Source organism: Equus asinus, chromosome 26 (genome assembly GCF_041296235.1).
Source record: "Equus asinus isolate D_3611 breed Donkey chromosome 26, EquAss-T2T_v2, whole genome shotgun sequence".
Taxonomy (NCBI): domain Eukaryota; kingdom Metazoa; phylum Chordata; class Mammalia; order Perissodactyla; family Equidae; genus Equus; species Equus asinus.
Window position 1 is genome coordinate 34,415,749 of NC_091815.1, and position 25,405 is coordinate 34,441,153.

A 25,405-nucleotide genomic window follows, 5' to 3' on the forward strand; every position below is an offset into this window, starting at 1 on the left:
CTGGGGCCTGGACTCCCGGGTCTGAGGGAGGAGGGGCTGGGGCTGGACTCCCGGGTCTGAGGGAGGAGGGGCTGGGGCTGGACTCCCAGGTCTGAGGGAGGAGGGGCTGGGGCCTGGACCCTTGGATCTGAGGGAGTCTGAGGCTTGGGCTCCTGGTTCTCTGTGGCTGCTGAACCCTGCTTCCTGGCAGAGCCTCTGGAGGGGATTGGGAGGGCCCAGCTGCCCTCTCTCAAGTTGCCCAGAATCTCTGCTCTTCCACCAGAGCCACCAAAGATCCACCTGGACTGCTCAGGGAAGACCTCAGAAAATGCGATTGTGGTTGTGGCTGGAAACAAGCTGAGGCTGGACGTGTCCATCACAGGGGAGCCCCCTCCCGTCGCCACCTGGCTGAAGGAGGATCAGGTATGGTGGGACATGCCCTATGCCCTGACTTTTCCCTCTCAGCTCTTCTGGGTGATTTTAGGCAAGTTGCTTTCCCTCTCTGAGCTTGAGTTTCATTGTCTGTACAATGAGGATTATGATTCCTTCTTCAGGGGGTTGTTTTGAAGATTGGAGATTGTATTTGTCCCTCACATGGTTCTGGCCTAGGACATGGTGGGTGCTCCATCCATTCATCTATCCATCCATCCATTAATCCATTAATCAACCAACCAACCAATCCAACTATCCATCAACTCATTCATCTTTCTATTCATCAGTTAATTTAGAGATTACTTAATTCGTCGAGCCATCCATTCATCCAGTAATTAATCAATTTGTCCATTCATCCATCAATCAATCCTGTTATCCATGCATGCATTCATCCATCCACCCACCTACCCATCCATCCATCTATCCAGCCAGCCAGCCACCAACCTATCCATCCATCTATCCATCCATCCACCCACCTATCCACTCATCCATCCATCCACCTATCCATCCATCCATCCAACAAATATTTTCACCTCGTATATTCCAGGCCCTGGAATAGTTCAATTTTTCTTCTCTCCTCTGGGCTTCCATTTCCTCTTCTGTGACACGGATAGACTTGACTCCATCTTCCTTCATTCCTCCTTCAGCAAACACCCCCCGAGCTTTCCTCTCTGCCAGGCTCTGTGCGCCGGCACTGAGGATACAGCCGTGAATCAGACACAGCCCCCGCCTTCAGGAGCCTCCCCTTTTGGAGAGAGGCAGACACGTGCCCAAAGAGTCACAGTCCAGGGTGATGGGGGCTGAGATAAAGGGAGGTACTGGACACTATGAGAATTCAGGGGATGGGGCATCACTTTCAGCTGGGGGCATCCAAGAGGGCTTCCTGGAGGAGGCAACTTCTGCGCAGGTCCTAAAGAATGAGTCAGAGTATAGCAGAGAAGAGTGGTCAGGGCGTTGCATGGGTCCAGGGCCTTGTGCGTTGTGGGGTTGTGGGGTGACGGAGGGACATGGAGATCTTTGAGCAGGGGAGAGGCAGAGGCAGGTCTGGGTTTGGGGAGAGGTTGTGCAAGGCCATTTGGTTGCTGTGTCCAGGTGTTCTCGGCCACCGAGGGCAGGGTCCGCATCGAGCAGCGGGAGGGCAGCAGCAGCTTCCTGATCGAGAGTGCCGAGCGAGGGGACGAGGGCCGCTACACCATCAAGGTCACCAACCCGGCCGGCGAGGACGTGGCCTCCATCTTCTTGCGGGTTGTGGGTGAGCAGAGCGGGGGGCTGAGCTGGGGGTGGTTCCTGGAGGCCGTGAGGGGCCCCCTGACTCTCCTGCCTCCCCCCCAGATGTCCCAGACCCCCCAGAGGCTGTGCGTGTCACCTCGGTTGGAGAGGACTGGGCCGTTCTTGTCTGGGAGCCACCCAAGTACGACGGGGGGCAGCCGCTTACCGGTGAGTGCCTGTGTGCCGGAGTCCCCATAACCTCTGACCTCTCCTGCCCTCTGACTTCTCCTTGACCTCTGAGAGTCCTTAGCATCCTTGATGACTCCCCCTGAGACCTGGTTTCTGTCTTTGAGATCTCGCGATCCCTTTGGTCTTCTCCATCCTTCTTTACTCCCTGATGAGCCGGGAATCTTCACTTTGGCCAAATAGCCTGGGATTTTCTGTGACCCCTGACCCCAACCCATGACCTGTGACCCTTCTTGATCCCTGACCCCATGACGGGTGACCTCTGACTGCTCTGTGCCTTTGAGATCAACCCAAGATCCATGGCCTCTTTGGGCCATGTGACTTTTTGATATGACCCCCCCTGCCCCGACTGACCGGCCGCCCTCCTCCGCGACCTCGCCCTGAGCGCCCGCTCCTCTGTGCCCGGGGGCGGCCAGGGTACCTTCTGGAGCGGAAGAAGAAGGGCTCTCAGCGCTGGATGAAGCTGAACTTCGAGGTCTTCACGGAGTTGACTTACGAGTCCACCAACATGATCGAGGGTGTCCTCTACGAGATGCGCGTCTTCGCTGTCAACGCCATCGGCGTTTCCCAGCCCAGCGTCAACACCAAGCCCTTCATGCCCATTGGTGAGGCCCCTCTGCACCCTCGCCAAGCCCCCACTCACCTCCCACCCGCATCCTGCCTGTCACTGATCTCTGACCCTACACCCTGGCCTTTGACCCCCAGCCCTACCCATCCTCCTGACCTCTTCCTGACCTAGTGCATCACTGCTGAGCTCAGTGATCCTAGACTCTGTGCTGTTGCCTGAATACTTCATTGACCTCTGACCTACCAGACTAACACCTGTCCCCACCCCTGGAGACCTCACTTCGCTTGACATCTTGTCTTAATGACCCATGATGACATGTCCTTGCGCGTTGACCTGTGATCCCTTTCCTGACCTGTGACCCCAGCCTCTCCCTGTGACCACTGACCCCTCACTTACCCCCATCTCACCTTTCCCTGGGTCCTTACAGCGCCCACGAGTGAACCCCAGCACCTGATGGTGGAGGATGTGACAGACACCACCACCACCCTCAAGTGGAGGCCCCCGGATAAGATTGGGGCGGGTGGCATCGATGGCTACCTGGTGGAGTACTGCGTGGAGGGCTGTGAGTGACCCTGTCGGGCCCGGTGGGGGCGGAGGCTCACACAGAGTCCCGGGAGGGCCCCATCAGGGGACTGCATCAGGGCAGCGCAGAGAGGTCTCTGGTGCGGTGGGCTGCCCTTGTTCTGTCTGCACTTGCATGAACCCCTGGGATGGGATGGGTCAAGCTAGGCCCCCAGTGACCAGCGTGTCCTCCCTCCCTCCCTCCTTCTCTCCCTTCCTGCCTTCCACCTTCCCCTACTCTCATCCTCCATACAGCAACACCTTTTCATCCATCCATCTATCTTTCCATCCTTGTATTTATCTGCTACCTGTATCCCTTCTTCCTCTCATCCATCCATCCATCCATCCATCCATCCATCCATTCTTCCATCCATCCATCCATCCTTCCATCCATCCATCCATCCTTCCATCCATCCATCCTTCCATCCATCCATCCATCCATCCATCCTTCCATCCATCCATCCATCCATCCATCCATCCATCCATTCTTCCATCCATCCATTCATCTATCCATCCGTCCATCCATCCATCCATCCGTCCTTCCATCCGTCCATCCATCCTTCCATCCATCCATCCATTCATCCATCCATCCATCCATCCATCCATCCATCCATACTTCCATCCATCCATCCATCCATCCATCCATCCATCCATCCTTCCATCCATCCATCCATCCATCCATCCATCCATACTTCCATCCATCCATCCATCCATCCATCCATCCATCCATCCATCCTTCCATCCATCCATCCATTCATCCTTCCATCCATCCATCCATCCATCCATCCATCCATCCATACTTCCATCCATCCATCCATCCTTCCATCCATCCATCCATCCATCCATCCATCCTTCCATCCATCCATCCATCCTTCCATCCATCCATCCATCCATCCATCCATCCTTCCATCCATCCATCCATCCATCCATCCATCTTTCCTTCCTTCCTTTTTCCCTTCCTTTGCTTTGCCCTTTTGTTTCTCCCTCCCTCCCTCCTCTCTTTCCTTCTCTCCTTCCTTCTTTCCCTTCCTCCTTCCTTCTCTTCTTTCCTCCTTCCCTCCTTCTCTCCCCCCTTCCTTCCTTCCTTTCTCCCATCCACTTGCCCACCCAGTCATCCATCCCACCATCTCTCTATCCATCTGAAAATCTTTTGGATCATCTAACTATCCATCCACCCAGTAACATTTATTTCATCCATATCTTTACCTCTTCACTGCCATCTTTCTTCCCACTTCCCTCCCTCCCTCCCTTCTTTCCATCCATCCATTTCTCTATATGACCATCCAGCCATCTGTCTATTGTCTCTCCATCTGTCCGTCCATCCATCCGTCTGTCCATCTATCTGTCTGTCCATCCACCCATGCATATTTCCACACATCCAACTCTCCATCTTCCATGGAACAAACGTGTTGAGCACTGACTCCGTGCCAGGCCCAGTGCCACGGCTATGGGGATACCTCCGACACGGTCGTCTCACTGGGAAGACAGACGTGATCACCTCGACACCGTACCCCAGGTCTTAAAGTGACACAGATATAGGTTCCTGTCCTGCCCCTGCACTTTCTAACTGTGTGGCCTCGGGCAAGTCCCTGAGCCTCCATTTCTCCAGCTAAAACTGGCGAAGACAGCTCCCATCCCAACAGGGCACCGTGATGACTGCATGTGGCAATGCGTGGACACGACGGACGGTCGGACCCCGCTCAGCCCCTTTCCTCTTTCTCTTCCTAGTCCCCTTTACCCCATTCCCACCCTTGCTGACCCCTCCCCACTCTGTGGCAGCACCGCCCTGATGTCTCAGACCCCGCTTGGTTAGAGTTCACCCTGTTGATCGTTGGTCTGACCCATATCGGTTCACCGACCCCCGACCCCCGGTGATAAACCCAAGATGGAAGGGCGCCTGTCACCGAGGCGGGGAATCCCAGGAGGCGCCCCGAGTTCCTCACCCTCTCTGAGCCTCGATTTCCTCCTAAGATGAGGGTGACACGGGGCGGAGGTGGGAAGTAGAGCTAACGTGTGCCATCTTGCGAACCTGGTCCTAGTAAGCGCTTAGTAAGTGTCAGCTGCCTCTCGCTCGCTGCGGGAAGGGACATGGAGCCGAGGGGCTCCTGGGAGGGGCCGGAGGGAAGGCCCACTGCATCGCTTGTCTCTTGCAGCCGATGAGTGGATCCCGGCCAACACGGAGCCCGTTGAGCGCTGTGGCTTCACCGTCAAGAACCTCCCCACGGGAGCGAAAATCGTCTTCCGGGTGGTTGGGGTCAACATCGCGGGGCGCAGCCAGCCGGCCACCCTGACCCAGCCGGTCACCATCCGGGAGATTGTGGGTGAGTGGCCCCTGAGCCCTGACCGTGTTGTCCCTAAAGACCAACTTGGTGTCATCCGGCCCTGCCCTTTGCGTGTCACATTCGGCCGTCCTCCGACGACCTCGTCGCGCTGGTCTCTGTCCTTCCCTCGCGTGCCCCCCAAGCCCCGTGCTGAGCACCCCACTTCGTGCCCTCAGAGCAACCCAAGATCCGGCTCCCGCGCCATCTCCGCGAGACTTACGTCCGCAAAGTGGGAGAGCATCTTAACCTCGTCATCCCCTTCCAGGTGCGCAGAGCTGGGGTCGGGGGTCAGGGGTCGAGGGGTCAGCCCCTGCCACGGGAGACCCTGCTGACCTCTCCCCCGACCCCCGCTGCCCCTGTGCAGGGAAAGCCGCGGCCACAGGTGGTGTGGACCAAGGGCGGGGCACCTGTGGACGCCTCCCGCGTGCACGTGCGCACCAGTGACTTCGACACCGTGTTCTTCGTGCGCGAGGCGGCCCGCTCCGACTCGGGGGAGTACGAGCTGGGCGTGCAGATCGAGAACATGAAGGACACAGCCACCATCCGCATCCGGGTTGTGGGTGCGCAGACGGGAGGGAGGGGCGGGGAGGGGTGAGGTGGCAATGAGGGAACCCGGGGTGGGAGGCGAGGCGGGATGCTGGCGGCCCAGGATGCAGGGAAAGAGGAGAGACTGGGATGGGGCCAAAAGGTGAGGAAAAGGGAGTCAGGGACAAGGCCTAAGAGATACCAGAATTGGAGGGGGGGGCGGGGGGGTGGGCATGGGGCGAGGACCTGGACTTTTAGGGATCCTTGGGCTGGCCTGTACCCACCGCCCCCCACCCCTTCCAGAAAAGGCAGGCCCGCCGGAGCACGTGATGGTGAAGGAGGTGTGGGGCACCAACGCGCTGGTGGAGTGGCAGCCCCCCAAGGATGACGGGAACAGTGAGATCACGGGCTATTTAGTCCAGAAAGCCGACAAGAAAACCATGGTGAGACCCCGGGGCACCCGGGGCTGGGGGCAGACAAGCTGGCCCGATGCGCAGAGCCGGCACTGCTGTTCCCATTTCACAGCTGGGGAAACCGAGGCGCCCAGAGATTGGGGTGAGCTGGGGGGAGAGAGGGAGGCCTCGGGGCTGAGATTTGGCACGTGGTGGGTTTTCTTTTTCTCTCTTCTTTTTTTTATTGAGGTAGAATTCACATAAGAAAATTAAGCGTTCACCATTTTAAAGCGGCATTTAATGGCATTTTGGACATTCCCAGGCAGCCCTGGGGGTCTAGTGGTTAAGATTGGGCGCTCTCACCGCCAAGGCCCGGGTGCGTTTCCCAGTCGGGGGACCACACCACCCCTCTGTTGGTCGTCACACTGTAGTGGCTGCGTGTTGCTGTGACACTGGAAGCTGTGCCACGGGGATTTCAGACACCAGCAGGGTCCCCCATGGCGGACGGGCTTCAGTGGAGCTTCCAGACTAAGACAGAGCAGGAACAGGGACCTGGCCACTCACTTCCGAAAAATTGGCCATGAAAACCCTGTGAATAGCAGCAGAGTGTTGTCTGATCAAGAAGGGGCGAGGATGGCGCAGAAGGACCAGGCAGGGTTCCGCTCTGCTGTGCACAGCGTCCCAGGAGTCGGAATCGACTCAATGGCACCAACATTAACAAAAAGCACATCCCCGATGTTGTCAACCACCAGCTGTCTCCAGTACCAAGACATTTGCATCACCCCAAAAGGAAACCCATAGCCATTAAGCAGTCACCCCCATTCCCTCCCACCCAGCCCCAGGCCACCACGAGTCTCACTGATGGCTTCCTGTCTCTATGGATTTGCCTGTTCGGGACATTTCATATAAGTGGGATCCTACAGGATGTGACCTTCTGTGTCTGGCTTCTGTCAGCGTAGTTTTCTGGACTCCTCCACACTGTCACACGTATCAGGCCTTCATTCATTTTTCATGGCTGAGTAATACTCCATGGTGGGACCGACCACCTTCTGCTTCTCCGTTCATCCACGGGTGGACGCTTGGGCTGTGCCTGCCTCCTGGCTGCTGTGAATGGCGCTGCTGGGATTGGCGGGCTTTCCGAGCGTGGCACACACATGGGTGTATTTCCTCACCCCCGGTCCCTCTCGTGTCCGTGTCCCCGACTCTAGGAGTGGTTCACCGTCTACGAACACAACCGGCACACCTGCTGTACCGTGTCCGACCTCATCATGGGTAACGAGTACTATTTCCGCGTGTACAGCGAGAACTTCTGCGGTCTCAGCGACTTGCCGGGCGTGTCCAAGAACACGGCCCGGATCGTCAAGACAGGTCTCACCACCTGCCTCCGCGGGCCCCCCTCAGGGCTGGGGTTCGACCTTGCCTCCCCTCCTCTGCCCCCCACACCCCCAGACTCCGAGCTGATGGCACCTGGTGATGGAGGAGGGGACACATGAGCTTGGTCACCTACAGTGCATCTCCCCTCCCCCAGGAATCACCTTCAAACCCTTTGAGTACAAGGAGCACGACTTCCGAATGGCCCCCAAGTTCCTGACGCCTCTGCCCGACCGCGTGGTCGTGGCTGGCTACGCCGCGGCTCTCAACTGCGCCGTCAGAGGCCACCCAAAGGTGCCGTGCGCATGCGTGTGTGTGTGTGCAACCCTGGAGGGAAACCTTCGCCCAGATGACGCCCCCTCCTCCTGGCCACTCCGCCTTTCCTCCCGAGTTCTCTCTCCTTTCTTAGGGGATCTGCTCCCTTTTAACCCACTTCCTGTCTCCCTCCCGCTCGAACCAGAGCCCCAGTCTCAGATCCTGACACTCTCACCTCCCTGGGCACTGGCAACCTTTGCGGGGGAGGGGGGTCGTCTACACCTCCAGGGCTCCCCGGCGTCTTCCCGCCCCGTCCAGTCTCCAGACTGCCATCTGACCAGAGGTCGGCAAACTCCAGGCCAGATCCGCCTGCCACCTGAGTCTCTCAATAAAGTTTTATTGGAACACGGCTGTGCGCACTCGCTTGCGTACTGTCCGCGGGGAGGGGACCATGGGCTGCAAAGCCTAAAATAGCGACTCCCTGGCCCTTTGCAAAGTTTGCCGACTTCTGGTCTAATTCCCAGCTTTACGTTTCAGCCCCTGGGGTGTACTGTGGGTTCATTCGTTCGTTCAGCTCCTCCATCTCCATCTGTCTGCTTTGTTCACAAACTTCACTCATTCACTCATTCATTCACCTCCCCATCTGTTCACTTAGTTCATTCATTCACTCTGTTTGCATATTTACATCACTCATTCACTCCATTTGCATATTTACATCATTCATTCGCTTTGCTATTTACATCACTCATTCACTACGTTTATTCTTTCAACACACATTGTCAGAGGCTTTCTATCTGCTGGGTGAATCGGACAAGAATTTCTGTATGTTGGGGGAGCCTGGCACTAATCACATGAATGAGGGTACAATGAAAAAGGGTGGCACCTGTGTGAAAGAAGAGCAGGCCGTTGGGAGGGGGAACTAGGCATTCCCGCCACAGCCTGGGGGCCGGGAAGTGACGTGTGAGGCCTGAACAGAGGCAAGTGCCGATGGTGAAAAGAGGAAGGAAGAGCAACATTGGAAGAGGGAGTCTGCTGGTCTGTCTGGGGAACAGCAAGGTGCCCGTGTGGTTGGTGCAGACGGAGGGAGGGGGTGGGAGGTGAGGGCAGAGGAGAAAGGAGGTCAAATCATGTAGGGCCCTGAGGGCTGCAACGAGGACGGAGCTCTTCATTCTGACAACAATGGGGAGCCCTCCCCACTACCCTGCCAAGTAGAGATTATCAGCCTGCTTTTACAGAAGAAGAGACTGAAGGTCAGAGAAGAGCAGTGACTAGTCCTAGCTCATCCAGCTCAAATGAGGCGGTGACACAGCCAAAAGGAACATCCAAACCTGCCTCCCCAGGCCCGTTTGGCCATCCCCCAGGGGGCCCTCTCTGAGCTGGCCTCCTCTCCCGCTCCCATCAACAGCCAAAGGTGGTCTGGATGAAGAACAACATGGAAATCCGCGAAGACCCCAAGTTCCTGATGACCAACTACCAGGGGGTCCTGACGCTGAACATCCGCCGCCCGTCCCCCTTCGACGCCGGGACTTACTCCTGCCGGGCGGTCAACGAGCTGGGGGAGGCGCTGGCCGAGTGCAAGCTGGAAGTCCGAGGTGAGGATGCGCGGCCGGCACTCCACCCGGCCTTCGAGCCCTTGAGAGCTCCCGGAGGCCCGTGCTGGGCTGGGCTAGGCTCCGAGCCGGGCCGCCCTTCAGGACTGTGACTGGGAGCTGGATCGGGCCCCACAGGCTCGATGCAGTGAAGGCGGCACGGGGCGCTGGAGGCGTGGGGTGCGGGGAGCTCTGACCCGGCCTGGGTGGGGGTCCCAGCTTTGTGAAAGGACACAGAAGGGGTGAATGGGGGCTGGAAGGGCTTAGAAAACGATCACGGAGGCCCCAGTGAGCCCGGGCTGACCTGGGGAGATGTGTGGGGTTGGCGTTGAAAGAAACATGGGTCGTGGCAGAGGAGTGGGTGCTGTAGGAGCCCAGAAAAAATGCCTCCCCTCCACAGCCTGTCCCCTAGCCGCGCCCCTCCTGTCCCTGCCTCTGCCCCACAGTGCCAGCCCAGCCTCCTTGGTCCTCTTCCTCCCGAACTCTCACCCGGCCTCCTCGCCTCTGTCTCTCCCTCCACTCCAGCCCCCACAGGGCTCTCTATCCAGAGTTGACCTGCCCCAGCACTGCTCACAGCCTCCCCGGGAGCCCCTCAGCCTGGGGTCATGGTCCTTCATCCAGCCCCAACCCTGGCTCCTCTCTAGCCTCACAGACCCTGTTTCCCTCCACACTGTTCCAGCCACACCAAGCGGCTGGAGGTTGCACAAACTGGCCATGCCCTCTCCTGCCCCTGGGACTTTGCACATGCTGTTCCCTCTACCCTGCACACTCTTCCTCGCCTCCTCCACTTTGGGCTTCAGTCCATCAAGCATCAGCTTGGTGGGGAGGCCACTAACTATGTCCCTCAGAGGTGGGTGACGTTAATAGGGGCTTCCCAAGTCCCTCCTGGACTGTGACGCTCCCAGGCCCTGAGGACAGCCCAGCAGACAGAAGCGGCTGCAGACCCTTAGCAAGGGCTCAGAGAGACCACTGTCGGGGCACGTCCTGTCTGTCCTTCTAGACCACTGCCCTTCCAGGAGGACCCCATCTCTAATGTTCCACTGTCCCCTTTTATCAACTATGGGATCAGCCCAGAGACATCCCTACTTTGGGATTCCCAGGACGGCTGGTCACCAGCCGCTGCTCAGCAATCCCTGATCAGAAGGTCCCAATTTGGGGTCCAAACTACAGTAATCCCGGGCACCATGATGCTGGTTGACCGCCCCCCAGAGACGAGGGCCGGGCGTGGGGCGGCGGAGGGAGACTTGGGCTCCCTGCTGGTCAGGTGAATCCAGGGGACGTAGGGGGCTGGGGGCCATGCGTTTCCACCCCCTCTCTCCTCCCACAGTGCCGCAGTGAAACTGTCTTCCGCCTGCCGAGACTGGTGGCTGCTGAGTCCTACCCCGACCCCCCACGCTGTGTCCCTTTCCGGAGTTGTCACTGAGAAGATAAGAGTCTTGTCTGCACCGGCCTGTGTCTGCCCTTCTTGAATGTGTGGCGCCGCCTCCCTCCTCCCGGCGGGGTTGGTCACTGCGGTGGGCGATGGGGACAGCCGGGTTGGAGGGGCAACCAGGCTAATGCAGCCCCGGTGGAACAGACCGTGGGAACGGCTCCTTGAGCCAGGCTAGCGCGTTGCCATGGCAACCACAAAGGTCAGAGTTGAACCCAAGGCCACAGTGGAGGGGGCCCTCTTAGACTAGCTACTCGGAGTGGGGGGCACGAGGCAGGCCGGCTGCAGTGGCAACGACAGTGGGACAAAGAGGGACCAGAGCCCGGGCTGGGAAGGCGGCTCCAGCGAGGGAGCCATGATGGAGGAGGGCACAAGGTCTTGGCGGTGGCCCTGGGGGCCAGACATCATGAACCGAAGGCCATGCTGAGCCAGACACACCGGAAAAGCTATGTCTGTGAGGCAGCCACGTTGAATTGGTGACGATGGCGAAACTGCTGGTGACCTGGCTGTTGGTTCTGAAGTGGCCGCTCTTTACGAACTTTAATAGCTCATCTCTCCCGCCCGAGGTAGGGTACTTTGGTTTCCAGTCCCTTGGTGGCCTCACAGGCGCTGGAGGAATCAGAGTCCCCACAGCACAGACGTCTGGGGGTCAAGTCTGGTGTCCAGGGCTGGAGGCTGCGGAAAGAGACAAAGGCATCTGCAAGCTGGGGGCGGGGGCTGGGGGGGGGGTGAGGAAAGGGGGAGGGGGGTCTCAAGAGGAAGTGCCCCCACCTTCCATGCCTGCTGCCCCTCCCCTCCCTAGGCCTTAAAGGGAACTGGGCATCTGGGCATCCGGCCTGGCAGAACTCCACTTCAGGCCGGGACATTCCCTCCCCAGAGGCCACTGCGGCAGGTCAAGGGGAGAGAGGCTGGGTGAGGGGGATGCCGTGTTAGGAAATGCCAGTCCCTCCTCCCTCAGACCCAGGAGTCCAGCCCCTCCTTCCTCAGACCCAGGGGTCCAACCCCTCCTCCCTCAGACCCAGGGGTCCAGCCCCTCCTTCCTCAGACCCAGGGGTCCAACCCCTCCTCCCTCAGACCCAGGGGTCCCAGCCCCTCCTCCCTCAGACCCAGGGGTCCAACCCCTCCTCCCTCAGACCCAGGGGTCCAACCCCTCCTTCCTCAGACCCAGGAGTCCAGCCCCAGCCCCTCCTCCCTCCGACCCCGGCCCCCCGGCCCCCAGCCCCTCCTCCCTCAGACCCAGGAGTCCAACCCCTCCTCCCTCAGACCCAGGGGTCCAGCCCCTCCTCCCTCAGACCCAGGGGTCCCAGCCCCTCCTACCTCAGACCAGGAGTCCAGCCCCCAGCCCCTGCTCCCTCCGACCCCGGCCCCCCGGCCCCCAGCCCCGCCCCTCGCCCCGCCCCGCCCCCACCTCCTCCAGCTCCAGCTCCTCCTCGTCCTCTTCGTCGTCGTCGCAGTCCTCCAGCGCCGAGTACTCCTGCGTGAAGGGCACGGCCCCCTGGGCCGAGTGGAAGCGCAGGCGGTAGAGCAGCCGCACCCACTGGCCGAACTCGCGGTCGCGGGTCTCGGGCGGCGCGCGCAGCTGCAGGTAGAAGGCGCGGCCGGTGCGGAACTTGACCTTGAGCTGCCAGCGGCTCTCGTCGTGGACGAAGAGCTGGACGAACTGCAAGGGGAACAGCCTGGGCGGGCGGAAGGGGCGGCCTCAGGGTCTGACCCTCCCTGGCTCGACAGCGTCGCCGGCCCCCAGGCCCGGGGTCGCCCCTCCACGCCCCTCTCTCTGCCCGGAAGGCGTCCTCTGTCACTCCCTCTGCCTCCTGAATGCTGCCCATCCCCAACCCTCCTGCATCCGCAAAGCGCATTGTGGCTCCCGCCGGTCCTCCCTCCTCAGCGCCAGACTCGCACAGACGGGTGCCTACTCGAGATTTCCATTCGGACGTTGGCTCCACATCGGACCCACAACATGCCCAACAACCACATTCCTGACCTGCCCCCCCCAAAGCTGCCCCCCTCCGTCTTCCCCATCGTACCCACACCCTCCCACTCGCTGGGGCAGAAATCCTGGCTCAAGGAGCTGCTCCTGACCCGCCTCGCTCTCTCGCCTCCTTATTCAAACCCGCCACCAAGTCCCGATGGCTCCCTGTTCACCTGCAGCCACCATCCGACCACTTGTACCTCCCTCCCCCGCCGCCACCCAGGGCCAGGCTCCGGAATTTCCCGCCCGGTGGCGCGGCCCCGGCCTTCACTCCGTCTGTTCCCACGCGGCCGCCAGAGGGCGCCGGTCAACACCCGCGTTAGCTCCCGTCCCACCCGTGGCTCAGATTAAAAGCAAGTCCTCACCTTGACCCCGAGGCCCTGCAGGATCTGTCCGTTTGTTCCCTCTCCGTCCTCACCTCCCACCCACTCCCCTCACTCACTCGGCTCCAGCCACATGGGCCTCCCTAGCTGTTCCATAAACCTGTCAGGCTTGGTCCTACCTCAGGACCTTTGCACAGGCTGTTCCTTCTGTCTGAAATCTTGCTCCAGCCACTACCCTGGCTTGGCCCCTTCATCTCTCTCATGTCTTTCTCAAGAGGCACCTTCTTGGGCAGAAAGTCTGTTTGCAACCCCCGGCCTGTTTACAACCATGTCCACACTTGCAGACTGCTTCATGGCCCCCGCTGTCTGATGTCTCCACAGACATTACCCCACTGGACCAATTGTCACTTGCGCTGCTGCCTTCCCAGTGGAAGGTGAGCTTGAGGGCAGAGACGTTGGTCCAGTTCTGTTCACTGCTGCTTTCCTGCTACCCAGAGCCGACACACAGTAGGTGCCCAATGGATGCTTGTTGAATATTTGAATAAGTGAATTGCCCAGGCCCCCAGCCTGATTCAAGGTCCAACAAGGTAAAGGAGGAAACAATCCAGAGAGGGTGGGGAACTTAGCCCAGGTCACACAGTGAGGATTTGAGCCCAAGTCACACCCACGTACTTAACCACAACACAGGCAGCCACATACCCAACTCTGACCAGCAACACTACCTCTCAGAATCCATCTTACAGACACCCTCACACCTGCGTACATGGATGTCCCTCACCTGCCACACTAGCTGTAACCCCAAGACACCAGACACATCAGTGTCCCTCAGTAGGCAACTTGATCTATTATCTTTCCCAAATGGAAGAATAACGGCTGACACAGAGCACATACCCTGTGCCAAGTGCTGTTCCAAGCGCTTTACAAACATTTACTCAGTTTATTACCCCCCCCGACCGACAGCCCTGAAAGGTGGGCTCTCCTCTCACCCCCATGTTCCAGATGAGGAAACTGAGGCACACACAGGTAGGGAATGTGGCTAAAGCCAGTGAAGAAGAAGTGAAGCCAGGATTTGAACCCAGGCTGCCTGGAAGCAGACACTCATTCAAAGCCACACCTATCACGTGGTCACAGCAAGCGGCTGACGTGCGCTTGGGGCCAAGGGGGCAGAGTTCGCTCAGTCGTGTATGTTCGGAAAAAGGATGTGCTGCTGTGCTCATGTTGATGGGAAATGAGTGTGGATCCAGTGCCGACGAGGGAGCGAGCAGAGGGGGAAGCGGCACACAGCACTGTTTGTAGAGACGGGGCGCGCTCTGTGGCTGCCAGAGCTGGCCCAGAACAGCTCAGGGCTGCAGGCTGGTCAGAAGGGAGAAGCCGGGCACGAGTCTTGAGGCTGAGCTTGCTGAGCAAACTCAATGTTTTTACTTCGATGATATGTTTATGGGGGGGCGGGGCGGCGGGCGGTGCTGGAGGAGATTATGAGGGTCGATGGCACGGCCCCTGGTGTCCTTCCAACTGGAGGTCACGACCCAGTGAGCAGTGACATCAATGGGTGGCATGCAATGAGCAATGAGAAAAAAAGGATGTTGTGGAAACCATCCCAGCGCACCGTGCGGCGGCTGAATAGCGCTTTGGGAAATGTTTTAAACTGACACAGGGGGATAAGGAAAGGCTGTAAGTGGCCTTAAGTTGGTTCAGGTCAGAATCAGATTGTGCCACCAAGGGAGTTACAACGAAGACTTTTAGGATTTGAGAATTGCAGACAAAGGACCGTGGATCTGTGTGTGTGTGTGTGTGTGTGTGTGTGTGTCTAAGAGTATGTGACAATGAGTCCCTCCTTCCTTCTTTTCCTCTCTTCCTCCCTCTCTCTCCTTCCTTCTCTCAATCTCTCTTTCTTTCATTAATGTGAGGTGTGGTCAGAAAATGAAAGCCACTGGCAGAATGTTTCCGTAAACATACTAAGCGCATGGAAATGTTCTCGTATTTGCGGCTGGAGTCGGAGGCGGCAACCTAGGATGGGAGAAAGGTATATTTCATGCTGCGTGTGTTTCATACCTCGGAGTGTATTTGCACTGCTTTTTCAACGAATAAACAAAGACCTGGAGCGTCGGTGTGTAGTGCGGCCCAGGAGCTCAAGAGTCGTGAGGTCGGCAATCATGAGGACCTGAGGTTCCCATCCCTGACCCACGGTGGGACCCTGGGCAAGCGGCTCTCTTCTCCGGGCCTCAGTTTCTCTCTTTGGAGAATGGGGTTAAGGGGTCCCACTATAGGAGAGTATGAGGTCAGAGATGAGATCAAGTGCATGGCCCAGGGGGCGGCTGGCACGCAGTAGGCGCTGCATAAATGGTCATTCTCCTGACCCTTGCCAGGGTGTGGCTGAGGACTGTCCCCCTCATGTCTATCTATCCCTGATTTCTGGCCCCTATGTATTGCCCTGTTGTTCTCCTGGGAGGACGGTAGCCCAGAGACAGCTGGCAGCCATCCAAGGCTCCCGGCCCTGGGGGACGTCAGGGTGAGGGCAGGTGCCGCAGGGGGCCTGGGGTGCCCCAGGGCTGGGGGGGGAGGAGGTCTAGGCTGGGGTGGGGCAGTCACCCGAACAGCTGCAGGCGTCCGTTCTCCTTGGTAGGGCCCGCCAGCAGCAACAGGTCTGGGAGTTCCAAGGCTGGACTGGAGGCTGCCACCCCCATGGTGACCTTGTTGGCGACTTCTCCTAATCGGGTCACCTGGGGCAGGGGTCAGAGGTTAGAAGCCGGATAGATGGTGGGCAGCACTGGGGAGGGATCAAAGTTCAGTTATCTTGGTAGACTTAAGGGTCATGAGCCAAACGAATTAAATACCACGTTGAGGGTCAGATATCCTAGGGTCAAAGGTCAAGAGTCATACGGGTGTGAAGTCAGGGAAACTGAACCAAGGGAAGCAGAGGCCAGGGCTCATAGGGAAGCTAAAGGTCTGGAGGTACCGGGGCTGTCGGTCAGGAATCCCAGGAGATCGACGTTCTTGGGGGCAGTCAGAGGGAGAGCAGGCGTCCCTCAAGTCAGGGGTGGGGGCTCGGGCCCAGGCTTGGGCTCGGGGGTCCTGGGGCTCCACACCTGCACGAAGTTGCTCTCAAAGATGGGGAAGTCTCGTAGCTGGTCGAACTCGCCGCTCAGGTGGCGCTGGAGCCGTCCGGGCCGGCCCGTGGAACAGGCTGAAAACAGGGGGCGTTCTGGAGGGGCAGAGTTCAGGGGTCCAGTCCAGGAGGCGGGCCCGGGGCACTCCCGCGCGGAGGGTTGGGGGCTCGGGCCTGTCGGTCTCCGCATCGCCGGCCCCATCCCTCCCCTGGTCCGACCTCCCCAGGCCCGGCTCCGCCTCTTACCTGCCATCCCACCTGGTTCTGCCTCACCTGCTCCACCGGGGCCAGCCTGAGCTCGCGCCCCCTACATCACAACGCCCCGCCCCTTGGGAACCCGAGGGGCGCGCCCCGGGAGACAGCGGGGGGGGGGGCGAGGGGGGGCGGGGCCATGGGCTCTGTGACAACACAACACGGCGCGCAGGGCTTTACCCCGTTGCCGAGGACGCGCTCGTGTTTGTGACGTCATCCGAGGGTGCGGTGCCCAGAGACCCGGAAGAAAAGGCGGCCGTCCCGCCGACATCGGGCCCGGGTAGCGGGCGCGCGCTAGTACGCAGACGCAAGGAGCCAGCGCAGGCGCATGAGGGGCGGGATGCCCCCGTTCCTCCCAGCGTGCTCCGCGGCGCCGCCTCACAGCTGTGCCTTGGCTGGCGGGGGAAGGAGCCAAGATGGCGGCGGCCGGTGCCGGCGCGACTCGGCTGCTCTTGCTCCTGCTGATGGCGGCAGCAGCACCCAGCCGAGCCCGAGGCAGTGGTTGCCGGCCTGGGACCGCTGCGCGGGGGGTGAGTGCTCATTGGCTTTGCAGAGAGGGCGGGCCCGGCGGAAATCGTAGGTCTCGGGCCTTCAGGCCGGTTAAGGTGGGAAGAGGTGGAAGCACTATGGAAAGCGCGGCCGCACGACCGGGAGAAAGGGGTGGTCGGAAGGCTCTAGTGAATATGCATGAGGGGGCGGGGCCCAAAGCGGGTCCTGGGACCTGGGCTTGGGGCGGTGAAAGCGAGCCTGCGCGGAAGGAGAAGGTGTGGGCCCCAGGCTCGGGACGTTGGACAGCTAGGCATCCGCAGTCATGAATATGCATGAGGAGGCGTGGCCTTGGCGGAATCTTAGCGAATCAGGCGTCGGGGGGAGGGCGCTCGAGGAACCTGAGTTCTGTCTCCTGAATATGCATGAGGAGGGCGGGGTTTTGAGCCCGCGGATTGAAATCTGGAACCGGGTTGCGCAGGTGCGGGGACGCAGAGTGGAGGATGCAGAAGTAGGAGAAATTGAGGGTGTTGGAGGAAGGGACAGCGTGGGAACGTATGCGCTTTATAAGGGGCGGAACTCGGGCGGCATCGTGGCTGCAGGGGCTGTTAAGGTGCAAACGAGGCCGCTTGCATATGAGCTTGGGAAGGCAGCGCAGGATGCCCTTTAACTCGCGAATATTTCTGATGCTGGACATGGAAGGGAACCAGAGATCGTCGCCGTGGAAACGAGGTTCCACTGGTTTGCGGGCTCTGGTGTTCTGGGGACAGTCCAGATCGTGAATTTTCACGAAGGGGCAGTTCCTGGTGGAATCGTGGGCCAACATCTGTGTTTGGATCTGAATATGAAAATAAAGCTGTCCTGGAGTCCGTGGGTTCTGGCCTGCTGAGAGCTCTGACGGGCCTCACCTGGGCCCTCTCTCTCTCCTGCAGGCCGGGGCGGAAGGGCGAGAGGGCGAGGGCTGCGGCCCGGTGGGGCTGCTGCTGGAGCATTCATTTGAGATCGGTGAGTCCAGTGACGTCGTCTCCTGGACACGTCCGCGGTGCCCGGTGAAGTCGGGATCTCGGGTCTGGGTCCCACCCAGTGTGAGACACGCTGTCCATTCACTAACAGCTTGGCCCCTGGGGACAGGGAGAAGGCATAAGAGAATAGAAACTCTGCCTTGAATACTCCCACCCCTGTAAGAGAAATCCGAGGTGCAAAAGGTCAAGGCAGCATCAATAACCTCAGAGCAGACTTCCTTTTTTTTTTTTTTTTTTTTTTTTAAAGATCTTGTTTTTCTTTCTTTTCCCCAAAGCCCCCCGGTACATAGTTGTATATTTTAGTTGTAGGTCCTTTTAGTTGTGGCATGTGGGATGCTGCCTCAGCATAGCTTGATGAGTGGTGCTAGGTCTGTGCCCAGGATCCGAACCGGCGAAACCCTGGGCCACCAAAGCAGAGCATGCCGGCTTAACCACTTGGCCATGGGGCCGCCCCCAGAGCAGACTTTCTGACGGATCGCCCGCACCCTGCACTAGTGGTTAGATGCTGTGTGTATTAATTCAGACGTCCTAACCACAGTCAAGCAGGTGTCCAGATTCTCAGAGCACAGATGTCAGGGTGGCCCAGGGGCTAATAATTGAGTTTGAGGCTTCAAACCCCCAGGGCACTTGTTACAAACACTGAAGCTGAGACCCTCTGCAGACCCCTAAGTCAGCTCAGCATCTGCCTGAGAAAGCCCCACTGATTCTTGATTGGGAGCTCTCCAGCTCTGCACGCCCCGTATTTTGCAGCTGGGGAAACTGAGGCCCAAGGAGAGGTTTTCTGCCCATCCCTGGGTCACCGGGTAAGGCAGAGGTGGGGCTTAGGAGCTGTGGGGTTCAGGTCTCTGCTGTGGGCTGTCCTGTGAGGCAAGAGGGCAGGACAGGGTGGGGGTCCCCCATTTTGCTCATAGGAAAATGGGGGCTCAGGATGGGGAAGCAGCCTGGTCACTGTGAGGCTGGAATGGGGTGCAATGGTGGGGTGGTCGCTGAGCCTGGGCTCCCCACAGATGACAATGCCCACTTCCGGAAGCGGGGCTCGCTGCTCTGGAACCAGCAGGACGGCACCTTGTCCCTGTCACAGCGGCAGCTCAATGAGGAGGAGCGGGGCCGACTCCGGGTGAGGAGGGGACCTGGGCTGGGTGGGAGCATGGGGGACATGTGCCCTGGAGTGCGACATGTGTGCCTCAGGGCCTTTGCTTGTGCTGTGCTCTCTGCCTGGCACTCTCCCTTCCCCCACAGTTTTCATACGATCAGTTCCTCTCACCCTTCCAGATTCGGCCCCGACACTTACAGTTGGTTAGATGAGGTCTGCCTGTGAGGAGAGGGAGGTCCTCACAATAGCCGTGGTCAGACAAGGGAATGTTACTTCCCTGTGGCCCTGCTCACGCCCTCCTCAAGGGCCAGGCTCCTCCCTAGGGATGGTGCGGGGAGGCACCAGGGCTCTGGTGAGGCTCCAGACAGCAGGGTAGAGGAAGGGAAGAAGGAGGGGGAGAGGGAACAGCCATCTTTGAGGGGAAGCTCGCAGAGGCTGCTACAGTCCACTTCCACTCTATCCTTTGGCCAGATGTAGCTGCAAGGGAGGCAGGCACTCAGGCTTTCCCCTGCGTGGCCACGTGCCCGGGGGCACCTTCCTGTGGAAGACGTCAGGGTGAGGTCCACCCTGACCAGCCCTCCTGCCGCTGTTCTGTCGCAGCCGCCCCCAAAGAGTTTGTGGCTCATGGAGCTGGGGAGGCTGGGTGCACGGTGGGCTTGATCCAGTTTTGGGGAAAATGTTCTCAAGACTCGCTCCATCACTGGGCTGGGCTCTGCTATCCTCGTGTGGCTTCTCCCACAGGTAGGGCACCACAGTGGCTCCTGGCCTCGCCCACCACAGGCCCACCCCAGTGGGAGGTGTCCTGGGCGGACCGGTTCGACTGGGCCGGGTAGTGGGGGATGCTGGCTGGCGAGACCAGGGCAGGCCCTTCCTGGCTGCGGGCCTAGTGAGGCGGAGGGGGTCCAGGCCTCACGGGGGCGGGCATTGTCCCTCTCACTGCCACTCTCCTCTGTCCGTCATATAGGATGTGGCTGCCCTGAACGGCCTGTACCGTGTCCGGGTCCCACGGCGGCCTGGGACCCCTGATGGCCTGGAAGCCGGTGGCTACGTCTCCTCCTTTGTCCCCGCGGTGAGTCTGTGAGGGGACTGGCCCTGTCCTCACTCCTCCCACCCTCCCCAGCCCAGCTCCCATCACTCATGCCCTAGCATTTATGGCGTGGGGAGATGTGGACCTGGCCTTGCCCTTGAGGGTGTCCAGGCTGGAGGGGACAGTGCAGGTGGTGGGTGCTTTGACAGGGCAGTGCCGGGCCTCTCAGGCCCGGGGGAGGCTGTTCCTCATGGGCTTGTCCCCAGGGGTGGCTGGGGGCCATGGAGGGCTTTGAAGGAGGCTTCAGGGGCCCTGTGGGGTGGCAGGAGGCTTGGGGGTCCCTGTGCATGGGAGGCCTGGGCAGCACCCCTGGGCCCCCTCCTCTGACCCGCCTCCCCCCACAGTGCTCCCTGGTGGAGTCGCACCTCTCGGACCAGCTGACGCTGCACGTGGATGTGGCTGGCAACGTGGTGGGCGTGTCGGTGGTGACGTACCCCGGGGGCTGCCGGGGCCACGAGGTGGAGGACGTGGACCTGGAGCTGTTCAACACCTCGGTGCAGCTGCAGCCACCTGTCACGGCCCCAGGGTGAGGGCGCCGGCCCGGCCCCCCTTGGCCTGCCTGACTCCCCTCGCCCTTCCTGACTGCCTCGGGGTGCCCTGGCCCCTCACCCTGTCTCCCTCTCCCCTCTGCCCCCCAGTCCTGAGACGGCGGCCTTCATCGAGCGCCTGGAGATGGAGCAGGCCCAGAAGGCCAAGAACCCCCAGGAGCAGAAGTCCTTTTTCGCCAAATATGTGAGTGCGGCTCCTGCCCCTGCCCCTTCCCGGCAGGCCCCCGCCCTCCCTGCTGAGTGCCCTCTGCCCTGCTCTCCCGGGGCCCTCGGGCCTGTTCATCCTCTGGGTCTCTTGTGGTGTGAGGCCTCCCTGCCTCCCCTGGGGCCTCCGTGCACGTCCTTCTGGCACCTGGGCTGAGCACAGGCCTGGATGAGAGGGTGAGGCCGGTGGAGCCCCACGCCCACGCCTGCCCCCGCCTGTGTCATCTCGGGGCAGTGGTCATGGGGCCGGTCCCTCGGGTGCGGGTTGGGGGCGGACGGCACAGGCAGGGTCTGTCTTGATTAGAGGCCCGTTTGGAGGACGTGCCGTGAGGAGGGCTGTGGTCAGGGGAGGGGTGGGGCAGCTCTGGGGGCAGGCCGGGACGGAGGTCCAGAAGCCTGCGCGGGGCTGGGGCTGGAGGCTGGAGAGGGAAAGATGGCAGAGATTTCAAAGGAGCAGGGAGGTGCGGAGAGGAGGGGGCGGGTGGGGTCCTCCAGCCAGTCCCGGGAGGCGGGCGGCTTTGGGGAGGGGCATTTGGGGGTGACAGGGCCCTGGGTGGAGGTGCCCAGGAGGCTGGTCTGGAGCTGAGGAGGGGACAGGGCTGTGTGCCAGAGCGGCTCTGAGGCCCAGGCCCTTGGAGCTGTGGGCGCTGGGGCTGGAGGAGCCGGTCCCTCCCGAGGCAAGGGCAGGGGACAGCGGGGGCCAGTGCCGCTGGGGCCTCGGGGCCACGGGCAGGAGCGTGCCACGCATTCTCATGTTGAGCTCCGTGCCTGTGCGGCCTGGGCTCATTTGCCAGCATCTCCTGATGTCAGGACAGCCTAACAGGCGAGCTGTGGGGAAACTGAGGCCCAAAGAGGCCGAGAGCTTGCCTGTACCACCTCTGCCCTCCCCGATGGCCGCAGGCCCCCACGGCCACCGCTGGCCCTGACCTGCGCCCCTCCCTCCTCAGTGGCACCTCATCCTGGGGGGTGCCGTGTTGCTCACAGCCCTGCGTCCTGCTGCCCCGGGGCCTGCACCGCCGCCACAGGAGGCCTGAGTGAGGACCCAGCCCCCTCCCGCCTCCACCCTCCCTGCCCCCCACCAACCCTCCCCACACCCGTAGTGACGTAGGGGACCCGGGCCCCTCCCCTCACGCCGCCCCGCCTTCCCCACCCTGGGCGACACTGCTCGTGCTCACCTCCTCTCTGTCTCTCTGTCTCTCTGTGTCGGTCTGTCCCCCGTCCTCCCGTGCGGCCCACAGTGGATGTACATCATTCCTGTCGTCCTGTTCCTCATGATGTCAGGAGCGCCGGACGCCGGGGGCCAGGGCGGGGGTGCAGGCGGTGGCGGCGGCGGGGGCAGTGGCCGGTGAGGGGCCCAGGGCCAGTCAGTGCCCCGTCCTCTTTGCCCAGGGGACCCCCTTCCTGCCCAGAGTGCCCGTGTCCTTGGTCATCCCCAGAAGGCTCTGCCAGCCTCCCGCCTCTCCGTCCCCAGGAGTCCCTTCCCTCGGGGCCTTGGTTGTCCTGTCGCTGGGGGACCCTGTTGCCCCCCCCTTCCCTGGGGCCCCGCTGTAGCCCCCAAAGCTTCCCTGTGCCCCCAGGATGGAGCGCCAGCTCCTGAGCAGCTCTGACCTCGTGTCCGGCCCCTACCCCCCAAGCCCCCTAGTTTGGGAACGTGCCGAGCTCTCTCCAGCCTCCGTGCCTTTGTGCGCCCTCTTCCCGCCCTGCCCGAGCCCCTGGGTAGATGCTCACCCTCGCTCCTCTGACACTGGATCGGGCCTGACTCTGGATCGGCCCCGCCTCCCATCTCTCTATCTGCCCTTGAGGGCACGGAGCAGGCTGGGCTGGCTGTGGGTGCCCGGCCCTTGCCCCGAGGCCCTGCCCTGGGCCCGCCCTGCCCTCCGTCTGCCTGGTGCCCGCGGCCTGTGTGACTTCAGGGACGCCGGGCCCTCCGCAGGCTGCTGGGCTCGAAGCAGTGACGCTTCAAGTCAAGACGAACTAATGTTTAGTGGAGTCAGGGGCCCGATGACGTAAACTGCATCCCTTCCCCGCCTGGAATGTCTTCCCCGGACGCGGCGTTGGGAGATGACGGCCAGGCCTTTGCCATTTGTCCCCTCCTGTCTATTTAAAGACATTGACAATGTATGGAAACGTGTAAATGTTTTGAGAAGCGACAACTTCCAGGAGCCAAGTGCACCTGCGGATCGGGCTGCGAGGTGGTCACGGTGTCCAGGTGGCCCCCGTTCACTTGACGTGTTATTCGGAAACAGGCAAAACTGGCCGTCGTCGCCGTCACAGCTGTGTGCCGCTTGCCGCGTTGGGTGGCAGTCGATTAAACTGTTCCCCGAAGGCTCCCCCTTGAGCTCGCTTCCTGCCGGATGTGGCTGTAAACAGCGTTCCAGCCAGTGCTGTCATCCAGGCTCGTTGGTGTGAATTTATTTCCTGAGGACGTGTGACTAAGGGTGGAATTGCTGTGGCGGATTAGAAACCTTTTTATGAGTCGGTAGCGTGTCACATGGCCCGACGGTCAGAACAGCACAAGGGGGTGCGTGGGGGGGGGCCGCCCCCGGCAGTCCCTGATACCCGGTTACATGTCCCCAGAGCGTGTCTGCCTGCACAAGCAACAGGGGCACGTGTATGTCCCCGCTTTGTGACACAAAAGTTCCGAGCTCTGCGCTCTCCCCCCATGCCGCTCTGCCCCTGCACAGTGTCTCCGGGGTCTTTCCTTGCCACCACTCAGAGGGCGGCTTCGTCCTTCATCCTCCAGAAAGATGCACTGACGCCATTCACCCACCTGCCACCGCCAGTGCTGGTCCCATGACTGCAGATGTCATGTGACCCAGACAAAAGCCCAGGATGGGGATGGCCGGGCAGAGGCGCGCGGCGTTTGTGAATCTGAGCCATGTTGTTGACCCGCCCTCCACGCAGCAGACCCCAGAAGACCCCAGACCCCGTCTCCCCACGGCCCCGCCCACAGGCCGCTCAGACTCAAGAACAAGGGAAGCGGGGTCGCACCGATGGTGTTTTCTGAGAACCGTCCTTGTCCTCTGCTCAGTGACAGTGCTGACGGTTTGGAATTCCTCTTGTGATGCCTCTGACGTTCTGACACCTCAGTGCACCCCGTTTTCTGATACCCTTGGACTCCCGCCCTGCCTCTTCCCTCTGCGGCCCTGCCAGGCGCGGAGCCAGCCTGGGGGCCAGCCACACCCCTCTGCCTGGGACAAATGGCCTAGAAGTCCCAAAGGGTCGTCACCGATTTGCATTTCCTCGCTGTTCTCCAGTGTGTCCGTTGTGTTACATACCTGCCCGCATTGGGGGTTATTGTTTTACCAGCTTTTTTTGTAGCTTTAATACAAAAAACGGTGTCAGAGAGTTGTTCTAACTTAAGATCTTTTCCTCCATCAGCAGGAGACAGCGGGCGCCATGTGTGTCCTCTCTGTCTGCGCTCCCTGTGAGTTCGTTGTCTCTTCCTAGGTTGCCCCCGAGCTGCTCCCGATGCGATCAGGGCAGCCTTCCTGGCTCAAGGTCTTAACCCGTGTCTGATTTGCAGATGTGTTCTCCCCCACTCATTAGCCGGACCCTTTTGTCCTTTTTTACATCTTGAGACTCGAGCTCTTTATCTGATTCCGCTCTCTTCCTCTAAGACTTTTTCGATCCCTGTGCAGCCGGCCATCGTTCCGTGGTGTGTCCTAGTCAGTGTCTGTGCCGGTTCAGGCTCCACGTGGCTCTGTCCTTGTTAAACTTCCCTTCCGGTTCCTGCCGGCCCTGGAGGACTCCTTCGCTGTTACACTTTCTTGACCGGGATATCTGGGGATTTAGTGCGAAACTCCAAAGGTCCAGCGGGATCCGAGCACAGAGCCTTCCGCTCTCGCCGGCCCGGCGCCCCTCCCCTCTGGCGGGCAGCCCTGCTCTGGAGATGCTCTCCGTGTAAACAAGCAAATGTGCATGTACATTGTTTTGCAAAAGTGCGTTGCTCTAGCGTTTTCCCCTCATCTGATGTAAGTTGGAGAGGTTTCTATCTTCGATATAAAGCGCGTCCTCGTTCCCAGACATGGCTGCTGGGGTTGATTTCGTTGGTCCCCTGTCGATGGTCCTTCGGAGCTGTGAAAATCCCTGTATTCCTGCGTCATTTCACACACATGCACAGGCGTCTGCAGGACACACCGCCAGATGGGGACTCGCCGGGAGACAGTCTCAGCCACCCTGGAGGGGCCAAGCAGCCTCGCTTCACTGACGATTCCCCAGCCCATCTCCCGCTCAGAGCCCCCGCTGGTCTCCAGACCCGCGGCTCCTGCAGGACGTGCTCAGGGACCACTGAGGAGTCGGAGGCGCCCGTCTGCCCCAGCTGGAGCTTCTCCAGGAATCCTTGGGCCCGTGAGTGGTGCCACCACCTCCCCAGCCTCACAGACCCAGCGCTGCTCTGCCTGCCCCACTGTTCCCTGCCTTGTCCCTTCTCTGCCCC

General features: G+C 60.4%; 3 protein-coding genes across 7 annotated transcripts in view; 2 read left to right on the forward strand and 1 right to left on the reverse strand.

The window, feature by feature from the left end:
* Positions 1–10,893, forward strand: part of MYBPC2 (myosin binding protein C2) — a 25,151-nt gene extending 14,258 nt beyond the window's left edge. Inside the window, exons 16-28 of the mRNA XM_070498890.1 lie at positions 263–402; positions 1,504–1,663; positions 1,744–1,848; positions 2,283–2,471; positions 2,862–2,996; positions 5,149–5,316; positions 5,493–5,581; positions 5,681–5,876; positions 6,145–6,284; positions 7,442–7,601; positions 7,762–7,898; positions 9,265–9,451; positions 10,776–10,893. Of these exons, the coding sequence (XP_070354991.1) occupies positions 263–402; positions 1,504–1,663; positions 1,744–1,848; positions 2,283–2,471; positions 2,862–2,996; positions 5,149–5,316; positions 5,493–5,581; positions 5,681–5,876; positions 6,145–6,284; positions 7,442–7,601; positions 7,762–7,898; positions 9,265–9,451; positions 10,776–10,786 (1,817 nt within the window). The 3' untranslated portion in view covers positions 10,787–10,893. The remainder of the gene's footprint in view (positions 1–262; positions 403–1,503; positions 1,664–1,743; positions 1,849–2,282; positions 2,472–2,861; positions 2,997–5,148; positions 5,317–5,492; positions 5,582–5,680; positions 5,877–6,144; positions 6,285–7,441; positions 7,602–7,761; positions 7,899–9,264; positions 9,452–10,775) is intronic.
* GARIN5A (golgi associated RAB2 interactor 5A) lies at positions 6,514–16,925 on the reverse strand. 4 transcript variants are annotated; one of them, XM_044758892.2, is made up of 5 exons: positions 16,708–16,925; positions 16,256–16,353; positions 15,759–15,889; positions 12,286–12,553; positions 6,514–11,552 (listed from the first exon to the last, which is right to left on the reverse strand). In XM_044758892.2, the coding sequence occupies exons 1-5, from the start codon at positions 16,796–16,798 to the stop codon at positions 11,496–11,498; spliced, it is 645 nt and encodes a 214-aa protein (XP_044614827.1). In that variant the 5' UTR covers positions 16,799–16,925; the 3' UTR covers positions 6,514–11,495. The 4 variants fall into 4 exon arrangements, with proteins under 4 accessions (XP_044614827.1, XP_044614826.1, XP_044614829.1 ...); XM_044758891.2 differs by having other exon boundaries at positions 16,256–16,371; positions 16,708–16,840; XM_044758894.2 differs by having other exon boundaries at positions 16,522–16,746.
* EMC10 (ER membrane protein complex subunit 10) lies at positions 16,890–24,991 on the forward strand. 2 transcript variants are annotated; one of them, XM_014863700.3, is made up of 8 exons: positions 16,890–17,057; positions 17,946–18,018; positions 19,043–19,152; positions 20,093–20,197; positions 20,560–20,741; positions 20,854–20,947; positions 21,915–22,001; positions 22,206–24,991. In XM_014863700.3, exons 1-7 carry the CDS (start codon positions 16,944–16,946, stop codon positions 21,999–22,001), a joined length of 765 nt encoding a protein of 254 aa, XP_014719186.1. In that variant the 5' UTR covers positions 16,890–16,943; the 3' UTR covers positions 22,206–24,991. The 2 variants fall into 2 exon arrangements, with proteins under 2 accessions (XP_014719186.1, XP_014719185.1); XM_014863699.3 differs by lacking the exon at positions 21,915–22,001.
* Positions 24,992–25,405: the final 414 nt, after the last annotated feature.